Consider the following 26,918-nt stretch of genomic DNA (forward strand, 5'->3'; position numbering starts at 1 on the left):
GTCACTTTATCTTCCTTTTACACACAAGGGAAAATAGAACCCCTGTTAATGAATACCAATGAGAAATTAAGAAAAAGCATTTCCAAAATTTTATTACCACTCAACAGGGAAATAGGAGTTCATTGAGGTTTTGTTTTTTTTTGTTTTTTTTTGTATTTTTCTGAAGCTGGAAACGGGGAGAGACAGTCAGACAGACTCCCGCATGCGCCCGACCGGGATCCACCCGGCATGCCCACCAGGGGCGAAGTTCTGCCCACCAGGGGGCGATGCTCTGCCCCTCCGGGGGGTTGCTCTGTCGTGACCAGAGCCACTCTAGCGCCCGGGGTAGAGGCCAAGGAGCCATCCCCAAAGCCCGGGCCATCTTTGCTCCAATGGAGCCTCAGCTGCGAGAGGGGAAGAGAGAGACAGAGAGGAAGGAGGGGGGGAGGGGGGGGAGAAGCAGATGGGCGCTTCTCCTGTGTGCCCTGGCCGGGAATCAAACCCGGGACTTCTGCACGCCAGGCCGACGCTCTACCACTGAGCCAACTGGCCACGGCCTCATTGAGCTTTTGAAGCCATGAAGGCACCTGCTTTGACATCACCTAGCAGGAGAGACTGTAATAACTGGAGAGACTCCCCCTTTTCCTAGACCTGGGTGGCAGCCAGCTCTGTCACCCTTCCCACATTCCTATGCTGGTGTCTGGCAGGATGTGGAGAGAGCCTCTAATCGTATGTGTCATTTTTGCGCTATGGCTGATTCATTTCCAGACATAAAATGGTCATCAGGATCATGACAATTCATGATGCCCTTCAAGAAGGAATTTTCTGTGGCATGTATAGAAATCTCTGGGAGTCCTTTGAGTTTGCGTGCCTGCTTGGAAAACAGGCTTCAGCCTCTGTTTTTATGCTAAGTCACTGGTTCCCAAATTTGTCTACATATTAGAATCACTGAGGATCTTTGGAAAATTCTAAAGCCAGGCCACACGCTAGCCCAGTTCAATCACCATTTCGGAGGGTGGGACCCAGACATCTGGAGTGTTGAAGGTCCTCAGGGGTTGCAGTGTGCTTCCTGGTCTGGGAGTCACGGTGCTTAAGTGGCCTGGTAAATAGATCAGTAGCTCAGGCCATACTGTGGCTGTGTCCTGTCACCCCCATTGAGAGAGCTGCTTTCCTTCAGGAACATCCCAGGGCCAAACCCACTTCGTGCCCTTTTAGCACTTGCTGTGTCTGAGCCATTGGGTAGATCCTTCACAAAGAAAAAGACTGGATTAAAAAGTTTCCACCTGTAATGTATTTTTACTTTAAGTGTTAAGTATTTTTTCCCAAATATAGAAATATACTCCATGAGTGGTTACCTTTGGGTGGGATGTAGAAGGCACAGGTTGTAAGGGGACCTCAAGGCTTTCTAGGATGTCCTGGGGTTTTTTCCTTAAAAATGGTAAATTATGTTATGTATACATATATATTTTATTTATTTTAGAGAATAGAGAAAGAGAGAGAGAGAGAGAATAAGAGAAGAGGGGAGGAGCAGGAAGCATCAACTCCCACATGTGCCTTGACCAGGCAAGCCCAGGGTTTCAAACAGGCGACCTCAGCATTCCAGGTCAACACTTTATCCACTGCGCCAATATGTTATGTTTATTTTACCACAATTTTTTTATTTTTTACCTCACCCAACCACTCTTTCCCTCTTGTAATCCTCATAGTATTGTCTGTGGGGATGTCATTTTTTTTTCATAAATTCATAGTTGATGACTGGTATGCTTTTCTGTATGTATTTATACTTCAATTAAAAACCCACATTGCAGGTCCTGCCTTGGTGCTTCGGTGGATAAAGTGTCGTTCCAGCTCACCAAGGTCATGGATTCGATCCCTGGTCAGGGCACATATGAGAAGCAATCAATGAGTGTACAACAAAGAGGAACAACTAAAGTGGAACAATGAGCCCTGCCCGGTTGGCTCAGTGGTATAGCGTCGGCCTGGCGTGCAGGAGTCCCGGGATCAATTCCCGGCCAGGGCACACAGGAGAAGCGCCCATCTGCTTCTCCACCCCTCCCCCTCTCCTTCCTCTCTGTCTCTCTCTTCCCCTCCCCTAGCCAAGGCTCCATTGGAGCAAAGTTGGCCCGGGCGCTGAGGATGGCTCTGTGGCCTCTGCCTCAGGCGCTAGAATGGCTCTGGTTGCAACAGAGCGATGGCCCAGATGGGCAGAGCATCGCACCCTGGTGGGCGTGCCAGGTGGATCCTGGTTGGGCACATGCGGGAGTCTGTCTGACTGCCTCCCTGTTTCCAACTTTGGAAAAATACAATAATAATAATAATAATAATAATAATAATAATAAAGTGAGCCCTGGCCGGTTGGCTCAGCGGTAGAGTGTCGGCCTAGCGTGTGGAGGACCCAGGTTCGATTCCCGGCCAGGGCACACAGGAGAAGCGCCCATTTGCTTCTCCACCCCTCCGCCGCGCCTTCCTCTCTGTCTCTCTCTTCCCTTCCTGCAGCCAAGGCTCCATTGGAGCAAAGATGGCCCGGGCGCTGGGGATGGCTCTGTGGCCTCTGCCTCAGGCACTAGAGTAGCTCTGGTCTCAACATGGCGACACCCAGGATGGGCAGAGCATCGCCCCCTGGTGGGCGTGCCAGGTGGATCCCGGTCGGGCGCATGCGGGAGTCTGTCTGACTGTCTCTCCCTGTTTCCAGCTTCAGAAAAATGCAAAAAATAAAAATAAAAAAAATAAAAAATAAAGTGGAACAATGAGTTGATGAGTTGATGCTTCTCTCTCTTTCCCCACCCCATTCCCCCATTCCTCTCTCTCTCCTTCCTCTCTCTCTCAAATCAGTGGGGAAAAAACCATATGGCATACATAGCTACGGAGGAAGTCACAGAAAAGTAAAAAGAAAACAGTGACAACCAAGTTGGCATCTAAGGCCTCCACAGTGACACCATTTTTTAAACCAAGTATAGACCCTCCTAATAATGCCACTGCATTTCTCTGCCTTATAAGGGAAGAAAGTCACCTGAGTCTAAAACACTGGATTCCAAGCATTTTAGGGCTGTGGAGAAACTGCTTGGAGAAGCAGGTGGGACCGCCACAGTTTCCCAGTGACAAGGACCATCTCCTTGATCTAATCAGATGCATCTGAGCTCTCTTTTCGACAAACCCTGGGCTTCTGTGTCCTTCCTTATAGAGTCTAGTTCTAGTAAGGATTGAAGTGAGTTTAGCTAGACTTCCCCATCCCCCATGTCTGATCACTTCCATGTCTGATCTGCTCCGGTTTCTCATCCTCTACCTTCCCCCAGCCATTGGCTGATCACCCTGGCCCACCTTCAGCAAGTTCTGCTAGCTCAATGTAGCCAGGGCCCCCCATCCCTGACCCCTGATGTTTCTTAGTAATTTTCAATTCATTGACCCACACCCTGCTCCCTGACTATAAATTCCTACTTTTTCTTGCATTCAGAGTTTAGACCAATCTCTACTCTGAACACTGCAGTGGTCCCTGCACTTATCAAGATGATTCTGAATAAAAACTGCCTCCTGGCCTGACCTGTGGTGATGCAGTGGATGAAGCGTTGACCCGGAATGCTGAAGTTGCCAATTTGGGGCCCCGGGCTTGCCTGGTCAAGGCACATATGGAAATTGATGCTTCCTGCTCCTCCCCCTGTTCTCTCTATCTCTTTCCTTTCTCTCTCTCTCTCCCTCTCTCTCCAATAAAAATGAATAAAATCTAAAAAAATAAAAAAATAAAACCTGCCTCCTTTAACAAGTGTCTTAAATAATTTTTTCTTTAGCACCACTCAAATCAGAATTTCAACTTCAGCCTTAGAAATGGACATATTTTTTGCCTGACCAGGCAGTGGCGCAGTGGATAGAGCGTTGGACTGAGATGAGGAGGACCCAGGTTCGAGACGCCGAAGGTCACCAGCTTGAGCACAGGCTCATCTGGTTTGAGCAGAGCTCACCAGCTTGGACCCAAGGTCGTGGGCTTGAGTAAGGTCGCTGCTATAGCTCCACGGTCAAGGCACATATGAGAAAGCAATCAATGAACAACTAAGGTGTCGCAACGAAAAATTAATGATTGATGCTTCTCATCTCTCTCCGTTCCTGTCTGTCTGTCCCTATCTATTCCTCTCTCTGTCTCTGTAAATAATAATAAAAAAGAGAAAAGAAATGGACATGTTTTTGTTTATTTGTTGTTTTATTTTGTGACAGAGACAGACACAGGAGAGATGAGAAGCATCAATTCTTTTTATTTCATTTATTTATTTATTTTTTAAAAAATATTTTATTTATTCATTTTCAGAGAGAGAGGAGAGAGAAGGGGAGGAGCAGAGAGCATCAACCCTCATATGCGCCTTGACCAGGCAAGCACAGGGTTTCAAACTGGCGACCTCAAGTCGGCACCCTTATCCACTGCACCACCACAGGTCAGGCTATTTATTTATTTTTCTGAAGTGAGAAGTGAGGAGGCAGAGAGACAGACTCCTGAAAGCACCCAACCAGGATCCACCTGGAAAGCCCACTAGAGGGCGATGCTCTGCCCATCTGGGGCAATGCTCCATTGCAAACGGAGTCATTCTAGCACCTGAGGCAGAGGCCATGGAGCCATCCTTAGCTCCCAGGCTAACTTTGCTCCAGTGAGCCTTCACTGTGGGAGGGGAAGAGAGAGTGAGAAAGGAAAGGGGGAAGGGTAGAGAAGCAGATGGGCACCTCTCCTGTATGCCCTGGCCAGGAATTGAACCTGAGACTTCCACACGCCGGGTCGATGCTCTACCACTGAGCAAACTGGTCAGGGCCTAGAAGCATCAATTCTTCGTTGCAGCACCTTAGTTAATTGATTGCTTATCATATGTGCCAGGGGGCTACAGCAGACTGTGTGACCTCTTGCTCAAGCTAGCGACCTTGGGCTCCAGGTGGTGAGCCTTGCTCAAACCAGATGAGCCTGCACTCAAGCTGGTGACCTCAAGGTTTTGAACCTGGGTCCTCTGCATCCTAGTTCGATGCTCTATCCACTGCGCCACTGCCTGGTCAGGCTAGAAATGGACATGGACATGTTGTATATCACAAAACAACTATCCTGAAAGGGACATTGCTTGTTACTTTAAGTTCCTTATTTAAAAAAAAAAAATTTTTTTTTGAGGAAAAATGCACCAAACATAAAAGGAACAACTCAGTGCTATTTACTGCATTCACAACTCTGTGCAACCACCTGTATCTCCTTCTAAAACACTGTTGTCACCCCAGAATAAAACCCACATCCATTCTGCAGTTATTCTTCATACCCTTTTCCCCAGCCCCTGGCAACCACCAATCTGCCTTCTGTCTCTATAGATCAGCGGTTCTCAATTATTATACAATACATTTTTAAAATATGTATTTCCGATGGCTTTAGGCGACCCCTGTGTTTTGGTCGTTCGACCCCTGCCGGGGTCACGACCCACAGGTTGAGAACCGCTGCTCTAGATGTACCTATACTAGACATTTCAGATAAATGCTAAAATACAGTATGTGGCCTTTTGCATCTGGCTTCTTTCATATAATATACTGGAGGTCCATCCACACTGTAGTATTCCATTCCTATTTCTGCCCCAAAACTATTCCATAATATGAGTTTGTTTAGGCATTCATCTATTGATGAACACTGGGTTGTTTCCACCTTTTGGTTTTTGTGACTAGAACTGCTATAAACACATGAGTTTTTGTGTGGACATATGTTTTCATTTCTCTGGGGTATATTTCTAGGAGTGGAATTCCTGGGCCACGTAGTAACTCCATTTTAATTTTGTGAGGTGTTGCTGTTTTTAAGACAGTTTTTCTTTTCTCAAGGGCTGGTGGTAATCCTAGTTTTTTTTTCACATCTATTAGGACCAGTTTTTCATGGTTGACTGGCTAGTCTTTGTTGAGTACTCACAATATGCAGGTCTTGGTTTAGAATTAGAATTAGGCTCCTACTGCCCGACCAGGCGGTGGCGCAGTAGATAGAGAGTCAGACTGGAATGCGGAGGACCCAGGTTCGAGACCCTGAGGTCGCCAGTTTGATCGCGGGCTCATCTGGTTTGAGCAAAGCTCACCAGCTTGGACCCAAGGTCACTGGCTTGAAAAAGGGGTTACTTGGTCTGCTGAAGGCCCATGGTCAAGGCACATATGAGAAAGCAATTAATGAACAACTAAGGTGTTGCAACGAAAAACTAATGATTGATGCTTCTCATCTCTCTCCGTTCCTGTCTGTCTGTCCCTATCTATCCCTCTCTCTGACTCTCTCTGTCTCTGTAAAAAAAAAAAAAAAAAAGAATTAGGCTCCTACTGTTCCACTCAAGGTCCCCAGCACTTCACAAGTACCTGAGACCTCACATGGCCCTTGGTGTCTGGGGGTTTGCTATGGTTCCCAGGCTGCCACTCAGCCTTTTCCCTGCCCACATGGCTCCCGTAAGGCACCATAAGCCACCTCTAAAGGCTGCAAATTGGGCTAACACATCTACCCCTGAGAACTCAACATGCTTCTCCCCTTAGGAATTGCACCTGGTGCCAGGAGATGAAGGCAGCAGGTCTGATCAAATTTTGCAGTTACTGAGTGTCTTCCTCCTTCCCTGCTCAGAGATTTCTATCTGAGAATGATGTAGTCACATGGCAACTGGAACTCAGCCTAAAATGGTAGGATCTTTGTGATTGTTTGCAAATGCCAAATTCTGATGCTATTGATTTTTCCAGAACATACCAAGTCAGGAACAGGAAGTCCTCTGTTCCTTTCTGGGGACCCATCAGTCTGTTATTCAGAGCCAGGAGGTGGGGTGTGGGACAATGCCCTTCTTGGGCTCTCTGCAGTGGCCACCTGGCACTCAGATGCAGCTCCCTACCCTGGGCACTCAGCTCTACTACATCTGCCCGAGGGATGCAATTGGGAGAGGTCAGCCCATAGTATTTCTTGAGGACTTCTGTGTACAGAAACATTCTGACTTTGGTCCTAGGAAAGAGACAAAAAGAGAAATGTTCTCCAGCCAACACTTATAAGCTCCTCACTTCTTAGGATCACTCTCCAGTCCCAATCCATTTTTGTTTAAAAAAAATTTGCTTGACCAGGCTGTGGCAGTGGATAGAGCATTGAACTGGGATGCAGAGGACCCAGGTTCAAAACCTGAGGTCGCCAGTTTGAGCACAGACTCATCTGGCTTGAGCACGGGCTCACCAGCCTGAGCGTGGGGTTGCTGGCTTGAATGTGGAATCATAGACATGATCTCATGGTCACTGGCTTGAGCCCAAGGTCACTGGCATGATCAAGGGGTCACTCGCTCTGCTGGAGCTCCCCAGTTAAGGCACATGTGATAAAACAATCAATGAACTAAGGTGCAGCATGAAGAATTGATGTTTCTCATCTCTCTCCCTTTCTGTCTGTCTGTCCTTATCTGTCCCTCTCTCTGTCTCTCTCGCTAAAAAGCAATAATAATAATAATAATTTCACTAGCAAATTAGTTTGTAAGCTTTGACAGGTAATCACTTGTCCCCTACCCCATTCTGTTTTAAAACAGTGAGTTTCAGGAAGGCTGTTGGGATGATGTGATGATGCCTTGAAGGAGAAATGACATCTCATCTCAGTCTCAAGAAGTTAGCCGTGTTGCCTTGGCCAGTACTCCAGGGCAGTGAGCCAGAGAGGACTAGGGATTCTGCTTTGGGAAATGGCCCTCCTGTCGGATCAACACGTGTCATTCCTTCCATTCACTAAGGCTTCGGGGCACATGGTATGGCATTAGGTTATGGCATCCCTTGTCCCTACCTTGCCCCTAGCTCCTTTCCTCTGCCCCAGCTGTTCAGCCATCCTGTATAATAACTACTTAAATTACCAGGGTTGTTTGTGTCTGGAAAAGAACTGAAAGGTTTGCCCTTCAACAGGTGAGTCTCCAGGAAAGGTCATTTCTATTTTCAGGATGTGGGTAAAAGTCATCAGGAGTAGGAAAGCCCCATTTCTTTCTTCCTTTCTCTCTCTCCCTCTTTCCTCCCTCCCTCCCTCCCTTTCTTCCTTCCTTCTTTCTTTCTTTCCTTCCTTCCTTTCTTCCTTTCCTTTTTTTTTTTACTAAGTAAGAGGGTGAGAGAAGGGAGAGGCAGAGAGACAGACTCCTACATGCGCCCGGACTGGGATCGACCCGGCAAGGCAAGTCCCATTTTAAATTCTGTGTTGCTTCCGTGCTTGGTGGAGTAGGATGCCACGGCTCTCTTCCACCCACCTCCAAATTGGCTTCTGTGTTGGAATCCCGAGTAGCTGCACAGATTGGGTAAAAGACAAGAGTGACACATCCCTGAGTGGACACCAGGGGCCAGTAGGGCACCTCGCGTGGTGTTCCCAGAGGCAGCGTGCGCTTCCCGGGTGGGTGAGAAAGGACTTCACCTCCCCTTGGGCACAGAGGGGTGTTCACTCTGGTGGGAGCAAACAGCCCCAGATCATTCGCTCAAAAGCAGGGCCCAGCCCAGCTGGCAGTAGTGTCCAGCTCACTATCCGTTTGCTTTGGGTACAAGCCAAGGACACAGTTTTAGAGAAATGTGAAAGTGAAAAACATTGCAAAACAAAAACTCCCGGAAGTTTTGTGGCTGCTGAAAGATAAAAGCAGCTGGGCCTGCTGCTCCCTAATGGCCAAAGAGCCCGTTCCCTCTACATCAGTGGTCGTCAACCTGGTCCCTACCGCCCCCTAGTGGGCGTTCCAGCTTTCATGGTGGGCGGTAGCGGAGCAACCAAAGTATAGATAAAAAGATAGATTTAACTATAGTAAGTTGTTTTATAAAAATTTATTCTGCCACACTTAGCGAAAATCCGACAAAGTACTTGGTAAGTAATTATTATTATATGCTTTAACTTGCTGTAACTCTGCTTTATAAATTTTATAAAGTAAAGTTAATTCCCTACTTTATAAATCACCATTACTGTGGAACCAGTGGGTGGTTAGAAAATTTTACTTAACAGAGATACAAAAGTGGGCGGTAGGTATAAAAAGGTTGACTACCCCTGCTCTACATGATTCCCAGTCTTCCTTTTGGGATTGCCCAACGAGATTAGACATATGGCTGGGGACTCTCTTTCCTTGAATGAGGATTTTTACCAGTTGCCTAAGGTTCAGAACCAGTATAAATGTGCAAGTGAGCACAAAGCACGGTTGGGTGGGGTAAGGGGCTGGCTGCAGCTGCAGAAGGGGACTATCTCTCCCCTCACAAGCATCTAAGTTGCGCAGAGGCAGATTTAACAGCGGGCGCTCCAGGCACTTGCCCTGGGCTCCGACTTCTGAAGAGCCCCACAAAACCCCAACTTCACACTTTCTTCTAATGACACTAAGTTTGGTTTCATATGTGCATTTTAACATTAATAGTACATAATATTTCTTTATATTATGGTTAGCATGTATTTTTATTTTCCCTCTCTCTCTCTATTTTTTTAAGGGTCCCAATATTTTCTTCTGTGCCCAGGGCCTCAACCAACCTTAATCCACCTCTGAAGATGTGGGGTTGGGTTTGGAGACCAGGTCAGGGCTGATGTAAGTAGGACCCTTTGGAATGTCACTAGCCTGAGGGCTCCAATTGGCAGGTCTGGTCCAGCCTCACCACAGACTTCATCCATGGCAGGCTGGATGAAGTCACACAACAGGATCTGAAAGGGCCACACACTTCAGTTTGGTCCCCAGGGGTGCTGTGTCCTGTGGCAAGCAAGCCCTTCCTGCAAAGCCAAGTGGGAAATTTTCCCGAGCTGAAAATGATGGGCTGGCCTGCTTCCCACCCCTTCCTCTGGTTAAAAGTCAGTGTTTTGCAATCCTGTAATTGCTTTAGCAAGGATGTCAGTTTCTCTCTCTTGGGTAATTTGTAAAAATGGAAACCAGTTAGTTTCCTTTGTCGGGACTTCTGCCTGATGAGCCAAAGACTGTGAAGTCTACAAAATCATGTGCTGATCCAAGCAAGTGTTTTCAGTCCCACAGGACAAATGCTTATTTGGGGGACAGCAAGTTCCTGGTTGTGTTCACCTTAGTAGTGCTGGGGAGGTGAGGAATGTTAGAAGGTTCTATCGCCAAATAAGGACACAGTTCCCAGACTATCTCCCTACCCTTTGGTGGTTGGCAGAATAACGCATCCTCCATCCCCTCATAGATGTCCATGTCATAATCTTTGAACCTACCAATATATTACCTCATATAGCAGAAGAAACTGTGCAGCTGTGATTTAAGTTAAGCCTCTTGAGATGGGGAGATTATCCTGGGCTATTTGAGTGGGCCCAGTGTAATCACAAGGGCCCTGTAGATGGAGGCAGGAGTTAGAGAAGATATGAGAACAGAAGCAAAAGTCAGACAGAGATTTGAAGACGCTATGCTGTTAGCTTTGGAGGTGAAGGAAAGGGTCCCGAGCCAAGGAAGGCAGATGGCCTCCAGAATCTAGACTAGGTGATGGAACACAGCCCTGGTGATTCATCTTTTCTTTTTTTTTCTGAGATGAGAAGCAGGGAGGCAGACAGACTCCGACATGCACCCGACTGTGATCCACCCGGAAAGCCCACCAGGGGGCGATGCTTTGCCCATCTGGGCCATTGCTTCGTTGCAACCGGAGCCATTCTAGCACCTGAGGTGGAGGCCATGGAGCTATCCCCAGCACCTGGGCCAACTTTGCTCCAATGGAGCCCCGGCTATGGGAGGGGAAGAGAGAGATAGAGAGAGAAGGAGAGGGGGAAGGGTGGAGAAGCAGATGGGCGCTTCTCCTGTGTGCCCTGGCCAGGAATTGAACCCGAGACTTTCACACGCCAGGCCGACACTCTACCACTGATGGCCATCCATTTTAAACTTGAGCTTCAAAACTGTAAGAGAAGGCCCTGGCCGGTTGGCTCAGCGGTAGAGTGTTGGCCTGGCGTGTGGGGGACCCGGGTTCGATTCCCGGCCAGGGCACATGGGAGAAGCGCCCATTTGCTTCTCCACCCCACCCCCCTCCTTCCTCTCTGTCTCTCTCTTCCCCTCCCACAGCCAAGGCTCCATTGGAGCAAAGATGGCCCGGGCGCTGGGGATGGCTCCTTGGCCTCTGCCCCAGGCGCTGGAGTGGCTCTGGTCGTGGCAGAGCGATGCCCCGGAGGGGCAGAGCATCGCCCCTTGGTGGGCAGAGTGTCTGCCCCTGGTGGGCGTGCCGGGTGAATCCCGGTCGGGCGCATGCGGGAGTCTGTCTGACTGTCTCTCCTCGTTTCCAGCTTCAAGAAAGATAAAAACAAAAAAAACAAAAAAAAAACAAAAACAAAAAACAAAACTGTAAGAGAATAAGTTTCTGCAATAATAAGAACCTACTACACCAACACAAAACTTAGGTTTGTTCTTCCAGGGACTGGGGACAAACCTATCAGCTCAGAGGCCAAATTTGCCATAAGCCATGGTATGAGGTAAGGTCTGAAAGCTCAGGGAGCAGAGCAAAAGGCAAGTCTGGGCCAGCCTGGGCCAGCACAGACAGAGCTGGGAGGTGGTCCAGCTTCCAGACCCTCTTTCCTCTGACACCCATGGGGAACACTAAACACACACTATTTCCCTTTTTCAAGACAACTAATATTGTAATAGTTTTCTTGTGTGTGATAGAGACAGAGACAGAGAGAGGGACAGACACAGGAATGAAGAGAGATGAGAAGCATCAATTCTTCGTTGCAGTTCCTTAGTTGTTCATTGATTTATTTCTCATATGTGCCTTGATCGGGGGGCTACAGCAGACCGAGTGACCCCTTGCTCAAGCCAGCGACCTGGGGCTCAAGCTGGTGAACCTTGTTTAAACCAGATGAGCCTGCGCTCAAGCCAGTGACCTTGGGGTTTCGAACCTGGGTCCTCTGTGTCCCAGTCCGACACTCTATCCACTGCGCCACCGCCTGGTCAGGCTGTTATAGTTTTGACTAATATGTGACTAATTCACACTAGAGTCCTTAATAGTTTTTCCCCTTGCAGGATAATTTGCATTTGAAAAAGAACATGCCCACAGAAGACAACGCAGACTCTAAAGCAGAGGTCCCCAAACTTTTTACACAGGGGGCCAGTTCACTGTCCCTCAGACCATTGGAGGGCCGCCATATATAGTACTCCTCTCACTGACCACCAATGAAAGAGGTGCCCCTTGCAGAAGTGTGGCAGGGGGGCCAGATAAATGGCCTCAGGGAGCTGCATGCAGCCTGCGGGCTGTAGTTTGGGGATGCCTGCTCTAAAGGAAAAATCTCAGCTAAATCTTTCAGGAAGACCACTGAAGATGAAGGCAGAAGTTGGGGTGATGCATCTGCAAGCCAAGAAATTCCAAAGACTGCCAACAACCACCAAAAAAGCTAGGGGAGAGGCATGGAAGTCTCCCCTCAGTCTCAGAAGGAACTGATCCTGCCAACACCTTGATCTGAGACTTCTGGCTTCCTGACTATGTGTGGGAGGCAGAGCCCACAGGCAGATAAGAGACCTATGGGCCCTGGCCGGTTGGCTCAGTGGTAGAGCGTCAGCCTGGCGTGCAGGAGTCCCAGGTTCGATTCCAGGCCAGGGCACACAGGAGAAGCGCCCATCTGCTTCTCCACCCCTCCCCCTCTCCTTCCTCTCTGTCTCTCTCTTCCCCTCCCCTAGCCAAGGCTCCATTGGAGCAAAGTTGGCCCGGGCGCTGGGGGTGGCTCTATGGCCTCTGCCTCAGGCGCTAGAATGGCTCTGGTTGCAGCAGAGCAATGGCCCAGATGGGCAGAGCATTGCCTCCTGGTGGGCATGCCGGGTGGATCCCGGTCAGGCATATGCGGGAGTCTCTCTGACTGCCTCCCCGTCTCCAGCTTCAGAAAAATACAAAATAAATAAATAAATAATTAAATAAGTAGGGACTCAAAAATGTTAGTCATAAAAAAATAAGAGACCTAGGTCCCCAACCTCAGCTTGGACACCCATGTCAACGAGGAGGCCACTAAAGAGTTGAGCTAAGCTGCCTGACCAGGCAGTGGCACAGTGGATAGTGCGTTGGACTAGGATGCAGAGGACCCGAGTTCAAGACCCCGAGGTTGCCAGTTTGAGCACGGGATCATCTGGTTTGAGCAAAAAGCCCACCAGCTTGGACCCAAGGTCACTGGCTCCAGCAAGGGGTTACTCAGTCTGCTAAAGGTCCACAGTCAAGGCACATATGAAGAAGCAATCAATGAATAACTAAGGTGCGCAACGAAAAACTAATGATTGATGCTTCTCAGCTCTCTTCGTTCCTGTCTGTCTGTCCCTGTCTATCCCTCTCTCTGACTCACTCTGTCTCTTTAAAAAAAAAAAAAAAAAGAGTAGAGCTAAGCTTACCCCACCACACACCCAGAGTAGCTGAAACTCTGTAAGCAGCTAAGAATCCCAAGTGACTGTCTGCTCTCCTGGATGGCCCATCACCCCCAGCCTAGGACAGTCACCAGCATCTAGGAAACTCAAACCACACCTGGGACCATCCTAGAACACAAATTTTTAATTTTTTTCAGATTTTTTTATTGATTGATTTTAGAGAGAGAGAGAAAGAGATGAGGAGTATGAAGGTAGTAGTTGCTTCTCACTGAATGCCTACTTTCTTAAACTGAAGAAAAAAAGGGGGGGTTCTCAGGTGTGTCTCCCTGGGGAGGCTGCCCACAAGCAGGAATGGGGGTGGCTGGGAGAGATGAAAAGGCAGTTTCTTTCACCTGTGAGACTGGTATTACCTGCGAGCCAAGGGCTGGGTTGGCAATCAGGTCAGATCAAACCTGATGCCAGGCCCATGGTGAGGCTGCTGGGCACAGTGGCTAGGTGCTTAATCAGACAGAACCTGAGGGACACAATGAAGCTTGGAGAGGGCTTTGAAGATGCTTCCTCTTTCACGGGGAGACTGAGCAGCGGTGTTCCCTGGGGAGATCTGTGACAAGCAACCCATAAGGCCAAGGGATACCCAAACATCAGTGAGAAGCCTGGAGGAAGCTCAACCTCCCAGGCTGAGGGTCAGGCTTTTTGGGTTTGCGTCGTCTCAGCTCTGCAGGCAAGTGGTTTGGCAGCTTGGACAAGACCGTTAACCTCACAGAGTTTTGGTTCTCCCAACTGTCAAAAGGGGGAAGCATCTTGTTCTTGCCCAATCCTGTCTCTTCAGCCAGGGATGCTGATGGGTGAGTTTCCGAAGATGAGACAGAGTTCTTTAGAGGGGCTGAAGAGAAGCAGCATGGGAGGGGGAAGTTGAATGACAAGAATGAGGGGGACAAAGCAGAGGCCAGAGGTGAGAAGGGCAGGGGAGAGGCAGCAGAGAAGACAGAGGAGTCATTGTGTGGATCAGAACCGGGGTCAGAGGGCATTGTCCTTCACCTCCCTCCCACTGGGTCCCCTGGCAAGATAAAGAACCCAGCAGGCTGCCCCGTGTCCCCCCCTCCCCCCCGCTGGGTTTCCAGTCAACTCCACCCCCAACCCGCCCTGCGAGTCCTGGGGCTTCAGCTTGGGGTGCCGGAACGAATAGAGGGACCCTGAGGTAGGCGGGTTTCTCATCACGGACTAGGGCACAGCCAAACTTCCCTTTCCAGTGCCTCAGTTTCTATCAGACTACAAGGTTTAAGGCAGCGGCACTTCAGGCCTGATGTAAGTGCCCTCACAAGCAAGGGAAAAGAAAGGTGGCCGTCTGTGCAGCCACCTCCCTCCAAGGTTGTGATCTTAGGGAGCATCATCCCGCGAGCCTACAACCTCTAGGCGCCAAAGCCCAACCTCCAGCCCCTAAGGGAGAGGTGGGGAGGGGAGAGGAGGGCGGAATCTGGCCCTCCCGGATCCCGTGCAGACAAACCCCCTTCCTCCCGCTGCCGCTCCCGTCCTCGCATCGCGTGACCGCGGCACTGCAGCTGCAGCGCTGCCCTCCCTTCCCTGCACGGATTCCGGGGGGTGGGAGGTGGAAGTGGGAGGCCGAGAGATTCTAGAGCAGACCTGGGCGGATGCGTGCCATGACGCTGCTATCGGGTGATGACGCACCAGATCCCTCCCCTCGTTCTTTGCCGGAGTTTCCCAGTCTATGAGCGCGTCGCTGAGTCACCTTCCCGGAATGTGCTCAGGCCGTTCAGGACCCAGCCAGGGCTGCTCCGGGGCCGCGCAGGGCGGAGGCGCGCACCACCACGACGCGCGCGAAGCCGCGGGCCCTTGTACCCGAGCAACCCAGCCTCTGCTTCCCCCTATCCGGGGACCCCCGGGGCCCGCCCCCAGGTGTTGGGAAGCGCCACCATTGAGGCGTGCCTGGGTTACCGACGCTGACCAGACCTGTCTCTTGACTTTAAGGGGCAATGAAGAGAGGTGTGTGGGGGTCGGGTGGGAAGAGGTTTGGGCGCGTGGGATTGGACCACCTCAGCCCCCTACAGGGTTGTTTTTTCTCTAACTTTGGCCCTACTCGGTCAGGTCTGGGCAACTTCTTCCGTGTCTCCGCAGACACCCCCCCCCCCCCCCCCCGGGATGAACTGGAGTTGGTCGCGGACACGTTGCGCCGGTGATTATATATATCACGCATACTACCACACGCATCCCCGTTTGCCTCCGTTGAAATGGAATCTTCCAGGCACTTGTGCATTTTCCGGTTGAGCTGGGGAGGACCGGGAGGACCAAGAGGACGAAGGACACGCCTCCTAATGCTTGGCTCTCCAATCCCGATGCGGACCCCTAGGCCTGTTTACACCACCAGACTCCATTCGGGTGTCGAGGGGCCGTAGGTCTAATCGCCTGCTGCAGGGGTAGCTTATTTGGCCAAGGATGTCCTCTGGAGACAACAAATTCAACTTTTGAAGTTTTTAACAAGGCCTCCTCCTCCGGACTGCAGTTCCCTGTCTGGTCTCCCGCCCTCCCCGGGACGACATGTTTGGCTCCTTCGGGCTCGGTAGCTGCTGCAGTGTCAAGAAACTAAAAACAACCCTCTAGGGAAGAACTGGGGCGACACGACAGGAGAGACGTCCGGGTACGGGCGGAGGGTCAAGGTCTCGACTTCTGGGTGGGCTGGAGTTAGGCATGTGAAGCGGGAAGACCCCAGGGCGGGAGGTCGCAGCCTCCAGGGGCAGCCGAAGGTGTGCCCCGTGCCTTGCGCACCTGGCACCGTGTCCTGGGCCGCTATGACTTTGAGCTCCGCGATGAGTTTTGAGCGCGCGAGATCTGTGCTGTACGTTCACCTTCGTATGCTCTGGAAGCTGAGCTCTCGGAGCTCAGCTCGTGGGCGGACCTAGGGACCCGCGCCTAGCGAACTACCTTTCACCTCTGCCCCCGGCGGGCCGCGGCGCCAGCTTTTCGCAGGTCGCCTACTCCTAGCGGCAGGGTGCGTAGTCACACCCCGGGACCCTGCCGAGGGCCTATTTGTGGCGGAGCGCAGGCGCGGATCCTGCCAGAGACAACCCAGTAAAGCTGGGGACTCGCGGGCCCCAGTGGCGCGGGTTCCACCCTGGCGAGCGTGCAGGGCGCTGGGCGTGGCCAGGTCGGGCACAAAGGCTCAGCGCCCTCCCCACACCCTGACAAGTGGCGGCCAAGTTGAGCGAAAAGTTTGAGACCGGAGGCAGCGGAGCCGTGGAGTCGGTATTTGGCACCACAGTTGTGGCTCATATGGGGGGCTGCGTTCCGCCCTAAGCCATTGTAGGGAACCGAGGTGACGCCTTCTCAGCAAACCGGACCAACTGGGTAGGGCTGGCCGCCCGCCCTACCCTCCCTAGGCTCGTGGCTCTTAGGCAGCCCGGAGAACTGGGCCACGCACCCCGTGGACTCTGCGCCCACTCAGCACTCCGCTGACAGAGGTGGCAACTGGAGGCCTGCTTTGGGTTCAGTCCTTGCGCGATCCCGGCACTGCCCCAGGATCCCAGCGCGCGCGTCCCGGCAGAGCCGGGCCGTTGAAGGCGTGCGCGGCTACCCCGGCTGCTCTGGAGCTCAGGGTAGGGAACCTAATGGCCGGGATGGCTCAGGGCTGGGATCGCTGGCCCCAAACTTCGTGGCCCGCCATGTCCGCTCAAGTTCTGGGATTTTCACGCACCTGGACTCCCCTTCCTCAGGCAGCCCCTGGATAGAGGGGTGAGGGTCTGGTTCCACGGAGAGAGCTACGGGGCTCTGACTCATCCGTCGGGCTGGAACCCGAGGCCCCAGGAAGAGTCCCTTCACTACTGGGGGTGGTGGCTCAGTTTCAAGAAGGGAGCGCCCTTGGTGTCACTGGACTTCGGTGCTTTGAACCTCTCCGAAAGCTAAGTCCCAAACCCCCAAACTTCCGGCAATGCCGGAGCACGCTGCTCCCCGCGCGTTGTCCGAGGATTTATTTGCCTGGGCGCCCCTCACCTCAGGGAGCCGCTCTGGACTCCACCAGCTCTGTCTCCTCTCCCTCAGATCCGGCAGCCGGAGGGAATGACTCGGGTGACTCCACAACCCAGGCTCCGGGCAAGGAGGGCGAGCCCTACAGCCGGCACCGTGACGCCCGCCTGGGCACCACCGATAAGGAGCTGAAGGCAGGAGCCACCGCCAAGGGCAGCGTCCTGACAGGGCTGGGGATCCCTAGGCAGCGGGAGCCACCGGTCGAGGTTATGGACCCAGGTTTGTGGTAGCCCCGCCGAGAAGGGCTAAAGGGGGATCACTACTTTTCCTGGTCAGAATGTTGGCCAGAGTCAGCTGGACAAAAGAGAGGGACTGGAGACGCTGGAAAGAAACACTGCCCCGATGAGGTCAGAAAGTGGCTGGGCCTGAACCAAGAATGGGGCTGTCAAGGGTGCCCTACCCCGCCCTGAATCTCCCTCCTGGAGGCCGCTGCCTCTCATCACTTACCCGGGCAGTTTAGGCACCAGTTTCCATCCCAGTGCCGCTGTGACCCTGCGCCCTCTAGTGGCCTGTTGAGGACGCGGCCGTTTCGGGTTTGTTTTTGCAGTGGGTGGCCTCCGGAACCTGCTCCCACGGCCCTGCCGCGTGCTGGTGCTGCTCAACCCGCGCGGCGGCAAGGGCAAGGCCCTGCAGCTCTTCAAGAGCCACGTGCAGCCCCTACTGGCCCAAGCTGATGTCTTCTTTCGGCTTATGCTCACTGGTGAGTGTTTTCCTGAGGGGATGGGGTGCAGGGAGCATCCACTGCCTAGGGCCCCCCTCTATATCCACCCTTTCTCTCCCCTTGCAGAACGGCGGAACCATGCCCGGGAGCTGGTGCGGGTGGAGGAGCTGGGACGCTGGGATGCACTGGTGGTCATGTCTGGAGATGGACTGATGCATGAGGTAAGTGAGGCTTGCACCAGGAGGCTGGGCTTGGGTGGTGGGGCTGGGGTGTTCTCAGGCTGAAGCCACCTGTTTTCCATCAGGTGGTGAATGGGCTCATGGAGCGGCCTGACTGGGAGACTGCCATCCGGAAGCCCCTGTGTAGCCTCCCCGCGGGTTCCGGAAATGCACTGGCAGCTTCTTTGAACCATTATGCCGGGTGAGAAACCAGGACTGGAGTGGGTCTCCGTTTCCCCTCAGTTCTGCCCCACTGTCTGGTTTTCTATTAGAAATTTCTGTTTGCTGGGGTGACCTCCATTCCCTCTTTGCTGGAGCTTCCACCTTCAGTTCTGGGTCCCTCTCCTGGTGACCCCAGCTGGCTGCCTTTACCTGCTCCATTTCCCTAGGGACCCAGTGTGGCCTTGCCTGGCCCCACTCCCCAGGAGGAAGGGGAGGTGCATGAGGACTTTTTCCCCTGCAGCTATGAGCAGGTGACTAATGAAGACCTCCTGACCAACTGCACGCTGTTGCTGTGCCGAAGGCAGCTGGCTCCTATGAACCTGCTGTCACTGCAGATGGTCTCAGGGCTGCGAGTCTACTCTGTGCTCAGCCTGGCCTGGGGCTTCATTGCTGATGTGGACATCGAAAGTGAGAAGTTTCGGCGCCTGGGGGAGATGCGCTTCACTCTAGGCACCATCTTGCGCCTGGCAGCCCTGCGTGTCTACCGGGGCCAACTGGCTTACCTCCCTGTAGAACGGGTGGTCTCCAAGGTGCCCTCCCCTGCTCTGGGTCAACAGGACCAGCAGGGTCCAGTAGATGCCCACCTCGTACCCCTGGAGGAGCCAGTGCCTGCTCACTGGACTGTGGTGCCAGAGCAGGACTTTGTGCTAGTGCTAGCACTGCTACACTCACACCTGGGCAGCGAGATGTTTGCTGCACCCATGGGTCACTGTGCAGCTGGTGCTATGCATTTGTTCTATGTGCGGGCAGGTGTGTCTCGGGCCATGCTGCTGCGCCTCTTTCTGGCCATGGAGAAGGGCAGGCACATGGAGTGTCACTGTCCCTATTTGGTATATGTGCCTGTGGTTGCCTTCCGCCTGGAGCCCAAGGATGGGAAGGGGATGTTTGCTGTAGACGGGGAATTGGTGGTCAGTGAGGCTGTGCAGGGCCAGGTGCATCCAAACTACTTCTGGATGGTCAGTGGCTGCATGGAGCCGCAACGCTCTCTGGACCCACAGCCACTGCCACCCAGCCAGAAGCCTCCACAGACGCCACCTCTAGATCCCTTTTGATTTCTTGGACCTTCCTGTGCCTTAAGTAGTCTCCTTAATGTAATCTGAGCTCAGGACTGTCCTACCTTCCCCAGGACTGGAGGGCCTGTTCCAGCTCCTCCAGCTCCCATGGGGAGGGAAGGGGACTCCTGTGGATAGCTGGGTAGAGACTGTGCTTCAGAAGGACCTGCTCTGCCAACCAAAGGCCAGTGGGCCCTGGGCCAGGAGGTTGGACTCCACTGCCTGTGCATTGCTCTGGGAGTCCCACTCCATGAATCAAATCCAAATAAAGTGACATTCTGAGCTTACTGGTCTTATCTTAGGGGTTGAAATAGGAGCTGGGTCTTGCTCCTGCTAGGTTCTAGTATTTAACATGATGCCCAGTGGTGCTTCCTGGATTGGGTAGTCACTGTGGTGTGCACAGGACCAGAGCCGGTCCAGGCTTCTTTTGCAGGGAGTAGGGCCCTACCCAGAAGCTGATTATACCCCCCCTTCTGCCTTATAAGGAGCCAGGGAACTCAGCAACCTGCCTCACCCCATCCATAGAAGCCAGGACTCAACAAAAAGGGAAAATGCCTCTAGTAAGAAGCAGTGGGGAAACAAAAGAGCAACAGAATCCAAAATGGCAGGTAGCTGGTCCCTTAAAAAGGAAGTGTGTCATACCCTCACTGAGGGCTCTAGTGCTGCTGTCTCAGCCTCCCCAGCTTCCTCTGCCCACTCTGCCCTGCCCCACTGAGCCTTCTGGTCCTTGTGGGGGACTGTTGGGCAGCAGTTAGAAGGAAGCAGCAGGGAGGAGGGGCAGATGCCAGTCTCCCAAACTGGGCAACCATTTTGGTTCACAGCCCAGGCCAGGTGCACTTGAATGTCAGCTCCCCAGCATGTGGAATGTGGCCAACATCGCTAAAAACTGGCTCTTGAGGAACAAACAACCCTGCACAAGGGCAGGAGCTGCCTGCTGCACTGAAACCTGAGGTCTTGTTTTCCTGGTCCCAGCCCCATGAATCCTACGACTGGAAGTGCAGATGGCTAGGCAGTGCGGGGGGGGGGGGGGGGGGGGGGGGGCGGGGGGGGGCACGTGAGGTGCCAGAGAAGAAAGGCGACAGAGCCCAAATGCATGGCAGAGGCAGGTTTAATGGTGCCACCTTGTCTTCTTTGTACATTGTAATGAGCCAAACAAACAAAAAATGCAAGTAAAAAAAAGGTTTAATCACACAGCACTTTATACAGATATCGTAAGCAGTAGGCATTCACATCTCCACATAACAATGCACTGGGAAGCTCAGCGCCAGTCACTCTGGATGTTCCCACACAAGATACCCATTCGGCTCCAGATGCTGCAGCCCGTGGTCTGGCCCCGTCCCTCCCTGCGGCTGCCACCCACTGGGGGGATATGGCATAGCTGAGGTGAGGAGCCAGCTTAAGGCGGACAAGATGCATCATGCTTTGGCTTCTTTTTTTTCCTAGTAAGAGTTAATATCTTTGCTTTTGAAATTTATTTTCTTTCAACCTTAAATATTACATACATACATCAAAAATTACATACCTGCAATGTGCTCAACAGCATCCTCTTAACCTGGAGCTTCACATTATCAAAAGCTTAGAAAACTGTAAACCTCTAGGCCTGTCTCTGCAAGAGAGTGGGCCCCATGCCGGCCACTTCTCTCTCCCCAGACTAAAGCCCACGGAGTCTGTAAGCAAAGGGCTGACAGGAGGCCTCATGCTTGTGGGAGAGAAGTCTGGCTCTGTGCTGTGAGCTACAGGCCATCTCCCAGCATAAGCATTGTTAGTGGGAGGGGCAGAGTCCATGGGAAAGGCCCCAGCATATGTCCAGGCCCTGGATGTGATGCTGTTCCCCCCTCCTGGGGTCCTGGGATGGGACTGAGCAGGGAGCAGATGTTGGCTTTGGCTCAAGTGGGCAAGGCCTTGAAGCCAGAACTGCCCAACCACTGCCACGTGGGACAGGAAGAGCAAGGCACCTTCAGCTGTTTCTTTCCCAGCAGCTCCCTGGTCCTCACTCCAGGTTAGCCTGTGAGGGCCACCACCTCTTCTGGGTGTCACCCTGAACCCAGTCTGGTCTCTCAAGAGAGCAAGTTCAACAGGAATTGAGGACTGTCCTGCAGTTAATGGGCCAGAACAGAGCCAGGAGTCGGTGACAGTGGCTACAACTCCCAGGGGAGAGTGTTTATGCTGGGGGTCAAGGGAAGACCTGGTGGCAGTGGCCTGGGATATGGGGAAACTACACTGGAACTGAAGAGGATGAAAGGGATCAGGGAAATTGCTGGAGCAACCCACACTTCATGCAAGGCGCCGCCACTCGTCCTGCTGCTGCTCTGCACAGCTTTGCGGCACTGGAGCCTCCTGCCAGGCCCTCAAAACTCACCTCCAACCTAAGATGGACGTGGCAAGGGGGCAAGTGTTGGGACAGTCTGCCTGGGGTGACAAGTGGGAAGTCAGTGACAGGGTTCAGATTTGCTTTGCACAGGGTCACCTGTTGAAAGATTGCTTCAGAATAGAAATGGCAGCATCTCAAGAAACTTCTTGCACATCAGCATCAAACTCACTTTGGGAAGAAGAAGGGAGTGGGGACTTGCATTTGGGACAGAAGAGAAAACGGGAAGAGGGGAGGGTCCAGGGGAAGGAATGAGCAGGCAGCTGCTGGCCTTTCCCACCATCATTCTCCTTCCTAGAGGGCTGGTGGCTATTTGTCATCTGTGCTCTCAGGCATGCCTGCCTCAATCAGAGCGGCCCGGAACTGCGCCAGGACCCCACGGATGCTCTTGATGAAACCCTTAGAAAGTGGGAAGAGGGGAAAGCCAATGTCAGGGTAGCCGCTCTTCTCAGGCAAGAAGCTCCGGTAGCTCTTTCTCCGCTTCTTTGGTTTGACACTAGGTGGCACTGAGGCGTCCGGCGCAGCCTCCGAAGTCTGGTCTGTGTGGTCCCTGCAGGCTGTGGCCAGGCCTTGGGAGCCACCCTCTGAATCTGAGCCCTGGGAGGCTTCACCATGGGCCAGCCCACTGTCCTCAGGTTCTTCTCGGCTGGAGTCTGGGAGCTCAGCTGTGGCAGCTGGCCCTGGAGAGTTGTTGTCCTTGGAGTCCCCATTGGGCAATGCCTGGCCCCTCTCTAGCAGCACATGGGTTTCCAGCCAGGACTCAATGCGGCTCACTAGCCGCCAGCCGCCAGAACTGAAGTGCTGCCGGATCTCCTGCTCGAAGACCTCAGGGGGCCGCCGCACCAGTTGGGTCATGGACTGCACCACACGGATCAGCGCCATCTCATTATAGCAGCGGCTGTTCTCGTAGCCCTCCTGCAGGCCCCGGTCACTGTCAAAGCCGGCTTCATTGTAGTATGGTTCATTTACCAGGATCAGACCTGCAAGGGAGAAGACCCTCAGAGCCAGCCTGACCTCAACTCCCAAGGGGTTAGCCAGACCTAAAGCGGGGAGGGGACACAATGGCCAATTGCTATACCTTTCCGCAGCCCTCCCAATCACTGCCCCTCAGCCTTGTCCACTGTACCTTGTATGGAAATGAGCACCTGGAGAAGGCTGGATTTGCTTGTCCACCTCTCTGTCCCCTGAAACACAAACAGCATGATCAACTTTGTCCCAGACACCCACTCCTGATAGGCTGTACTTCCTCCCCACTGGGTGCAGGTATGGTCCTCACCTTTCCAATCCAGGTGCCCAGGAGGCTGACACACACCTTCCCATTGTCATACAGGTTGGGATTCAGACGACCACTGCACTGGGAGAGGTAGCAGAAGTGGGGGGGCACAGCCGGGTAGATGTTGGGGAGCTGGATGTCAAACAGGTAGAGGCCGTCCTCGTATGGGGTACGAGTGGGGCCCTTGATCAGGGCTGAGAAAAGGTCCTAGAGAAGGAGGAAAGCTGTGGTTGGCAGGGGCTTCCACACACGGGGGTATAGTGTTGCACTATTCCAGGGCGCTGCGGGCAGAAGAGCAGCACCAGGCACTCAACACACTGCCAGTGACTGAGAAGCTAAATGTAAACTTCTTTGAACACTTGGCATCTTTTAACTACTGACATAAAAAGAATTTTCCAAACTGGTTTTTATTCTCCAGGTTTTGTTCCTCATAAATAATTATTCCTTAAAAACACTTGTCCTAGGCCCTGGCTGGTTGGTGCAGCAGTAGAGCGTCGGCTCAACATGTGGAAGCCCTGGGTTCAATTCCCAGTTAGGGCACACAAGAGAAGCACCCATCTTCTTCACCACCACCACCCCCTTGCTTCTCTCTCCTCCTACCCTCCTGCAGCCATGGCTTGAGTTGGCCCGGGTGCTGAGGATGGTTCCATGGCATCCATCTCAGGTGCTAAAAAATATCTCTGGATGCAACAGAGCAGTGGCCCCAGAGAGGCAGAACATCGCCCCCTAGTGGGTTTGCTGGGTGGATCCTGGTAGGGGCACATGCAGGAGTCTGTCTCTCTGCCTCCCTTCCTCCCACTAAAAGTTAAAAATACTTGTCCTTACCCCAGCCCCAACAAGGCAAGCAAGAGAAGATGAAAAGGCATTCCAGAATGGCAAGGCTGCATTTGCTTTTAGGAAAGAGGAAATGCTGAACTCCAGGAGAAAATGCTGGGAGACCACCAAAGAAACTCATGTCATTAAGTCATTAGGGAGTCTCTCCACAGATCCTTGGAATCTGTGTGTGTTGGGGTGAGAGGGGTGTCAGCTGCCAGGGCCGAGGGATGGTGAGCTGGAGGGACGATGAGGGCACACACCAGGCAAGATGACAGAATCCTCTCATGCATAGCCTCACGGGGCCATCTGGGGGCCTCAAGTTCCTGCACTGCTTCCCTTTCCCTCTGAGCAAGAGATGAAATTTTTTTAAAAATTGATTTTTAGAGGAGAGAGAGAGAAAGAGAGGGGAGAAGCAGGAAGCATCAACTCGTAGTAGTTGCTTCCTGTTTGTGCCCTGACCAGGCAAGCCCAGGATTTTGAACCAGTGACCTCAGCATTACAGGTCGACACTCTATCTACTGCACTACCACAGGTCAGGCAAGAGTGGAATTTTTAAAGAGAAATTCACTAAAACCCAAGAAAACCCAAAGTATTTAGAACCTAGAGCAGCAGCGGTCTCTGCGTGTTCCCAGCTCTGCCCTGTGGTTTCTGGCCACTGCGGGCCACCTAACAGCACCCCTCTGTGGTCCCTTCTTTGGTCCCTTGCTCCAGGGCTGGGCCAGAGCTGGGACGTCAATCAGACTCTAACTCAGTGTCTTGCTTCTGGTGCCTGGCACACAGAGGGGCCCAGGAGAGGTTTGTTGAATAAGTAAGGTAGAAGGTGAAAGAGGCCTGTCCATTCCTGAAACAAATAAGGATGTAGTGACGCCACCTCAGGCTGCAGGACTCAAACTCCAGGCCCTGGCCACGGGCCACCGTAACAGGAGAGAAAGAATGTGATGCTGTCACATGAGGAGTGCTATTCTGTAGCTAAAAAAGGGATGGACTAGACCAATATGAATCAACACTGGTTGGTCTCAAAATTACCCCAAGTGAGAAAAGGAAATTACAGGTGATGTGTATAACGGCATGCTATTTGTGTAAAACAAATGATACAAAATAGTATGTGTTCATGATGAGACACGAAGATGTAAAAATATAAAAAACATCATCCGCAAGAAGATACACCAAACTTATCAAAGGTGGGCTGAAGATTGGTCAAAGGCAACTTCAGTTTTTTCTGTAATGTTCTAATTTTTCAAAAAGAAGACTGGACTTGTAAACCATAATTATATGATTTACAACCAACTTTAAAACAGGGAGGAAAGAATGAGCCATTTGGTCTAGACACTGGTGTTGGACTTTTCCCCTCACCTGACTGAGCCTGTTTCCTGCCTTTCAGGAGTATGGGTGGCCTCTCAGGTGCCACAGAGCACACCTGCACCTGCCCACGCCAGCCCATGCCAAGCTACTTGCCATTCTGTCCTCAAAAGTCTTGACCATGATGCCATCGGGTAGTGATGTAGCCAGCAGTGCCATCTCTTTCCGCACTGTACTAAAGAACTTCTTGGCTTCTGGAGGCTGGAACTCAATTTTCTTGAAGGAGTGATTTGCTAGAGGGTCGGAAAGAGAATGCCACCTTCAGAGTTCAGGTAGCTTCTCAACCCCTAATGGCAAGGCCCTGAGAGCCCCGTCCAGGAAGGTAGCTGCAGCCCCTGGGATGCTTGGCCCAGAGGAAGGCTGGGTGTATTCCCCAGATGGGTGAATCAACCCCCATTCATTCCACCCATCTTTCCTGGCATCAGGACCGGTGACCATACCAGGAAAACCTTCTGCCCCTACCCCCAACATTGGAGCAGCAGTAGGGCTGGATGGGGCATAAGCACAGGGCTAACTTACAGGGCGCAAACTCCAGCACTGAGAAGACCTCGCCTTTGGCGCTGGTGAAGGTGACCCCAGGCTTGCCACCACACTGCTGGCACAGCACCGGGGTCTCGCTGGGCCACTCAGCCCTCACGGGAGACTGCGCCTCGGGCTTGTCCTCCTTGCACTCCATGTCAGGCATGGCCTCCATCTTCTCCTCCTCTGCGATGGCCACATTGTCCAGGGTCTTCTTGAGGTTTTCCTGCAGTTTTTTGATGTCATCTAGAAACTTTTTCTCCCAAGTTGGTTTCTCAGGCTCCACCGTGGGGGAGGTGGGGGAGCCCGTCAGAAGCTGCTCCACAGTCATGTTCTTGAGGCTCTCCAGTATCTTGATTGCCTCTTTCAACTCCCGGAAGCTCTTTGGGGGCCCATCCTTGCCAGCCTTCTCCATCAGCCCAGCCACCGGGGCGGCCATGGCCACAGCCCCTTGAATGGCGGCAGTGGCAGCCTCTTCACTGATCACCACTCCCTTGTCCTCCTCAGGGGCTGCCTGCTGTTCAGTGGGTGGGATGGGCGGCTCCTCTATCTTGGGGTGCTCGTCCTCTACCAGCCCATTGTCTGTCTCCCAGCTGTCACTGTCATCCTCCCACTCATCAGAGGATGCCCCACTGGTGCTGCCTTCCACTGAGTCATAGTCCGACTCCTCGATCTCAGACTCGATGTTGTACAAGTGCTAGGGGTAGATGGTTGACTCAGAAGAGCTCACTGGGCTCCAGGGACCCCGACCCTCAGAACCCAGAGGCCCTGACAGCCCGCCGCACTCTTTCCCCTTTCCTGCTCTGGACTCTGAAAGTAGCTTCTCTGTGCTAGGTGGTACCTATGTCCCTGGGATGTGCCTCTGCCTGCTCCACTCCAGCAACAGGCTTTTCTTCCTCCTGTGTGAACTCAGTCAGCCTTTGCCCTTGGGGGCAAATCCAGCCCCAGCCCCAGAGGACACAGGTCAGAGGCCTCTGTGGGGCTACTCTGGGAGATGGAACATGCCAGAGGAGAGGGACGTATGAGACAGTTGGCCTCCGTCACATGTGTTCCCATCCCTGGAGGAGGGGCAAGCTATTCCCTTGCACCTCCCCTATGGGTGCCAGGAGAGGAGAGCTGGGACCTGAGGACGGCTCAAACAAGGAGACAAAAGAATGGTACTGAGAAGAGCCTTGCAG

General features: G+C 52.6%; 2 protein-coding genes across 4 annotated transcripts in view; one reads left to right on the forward strand and one right to left on the reverse strand.

Annotated features, from left to right (window-relative positions):
• Nucleotides 1–13,493: 13,493 nt before the first annotated feature.
• Nucleotides 13,494–19,692, forward strand: SPHK1 (sphingosine kinase 1). 3 transcript variants are annotated; one of them, XM_066381281.1, is made up of 6 exons: nt 13,494–14,062; nt 17,268–17,471; nt 17,800–17,952; nt 18,040–18,134; nt 18,218–18,333; nt 18,595–19,692. In XM_066381281.1, the coding sequence occupies exons 1-6, from the start codon at nt 14,053–14,055 to the stop codon at nt 19,403–19,405; spliced, it is 1,389 nt and encodes a 462-aa protein (XP_066237378.1). In that variant the 5' UTR covers nt 13,494–14,052; the 3' UTR covers nt 19,406–19,692. The 3 variants fall into 3 exon arrangements, with proteins under 3 accessions (XP_066237378.1, XP_066237377.1, XP_066237379.1); XM_066381280.1 differs by lacking the exon at nt 13,494–14,062 and adding an exon at nt 14,451–15,218; XM_066381282.1 differs by lacking the exon at nt 13,494–14,062 and adding an exon at nt 15,240–15,870.
• Nucleotides 19,693–20,569: 877 nt separating this feature from the next.
• The window catches only part of UBE2O (ubiquitin conjugating enzyme E2 O), a 49,674-nt gene continuing 43,325 nt past the window's right edge, over nt 20,570–26,918 (reverse strand). Inside the window, exons 14-18 of the mRNA XM_066381283.1 lie at nt 25,741–26,437; nt 25,318–25,454; nt 23,050–23,253; nt 22,900–22,957; nt 20,570–22,753 (exon numbers count right to left, since the gene is read on the reverse strand). Coding sequence (XP_066237380.1) covers nt 22,083–22,753; nt 22,900–22,957; nt 23,050–23,253; nt 25,318–25,454; nt 25,741–26,437 — 1,767 coding nt within the window. The 3' untranslated portion in view covers nt 20,570–22,082. The remainder of the gene's footprint in view (nt 22,754–22,899; nt 22,958–23,049; nt 23,254–25,317; nt 25,455–25,740; nt 26,438–26,918) is intronic.

The sequence above is a fragment of the Saccopteryx leptura genome, chromosome 4 (assembly GCF_036850995.1).
Source record: "Saccopteryx leptura isolate mSacLep1 chromosome 4, mSacLep1_pri_phased_curated, whole genome shotgun sequence".
NCBI lineage: Eukaryota > Metazoa > Chordata > Mammalia > Chiroptera > Emballonuridae > Saccopteryx > Saccopteryx leptura.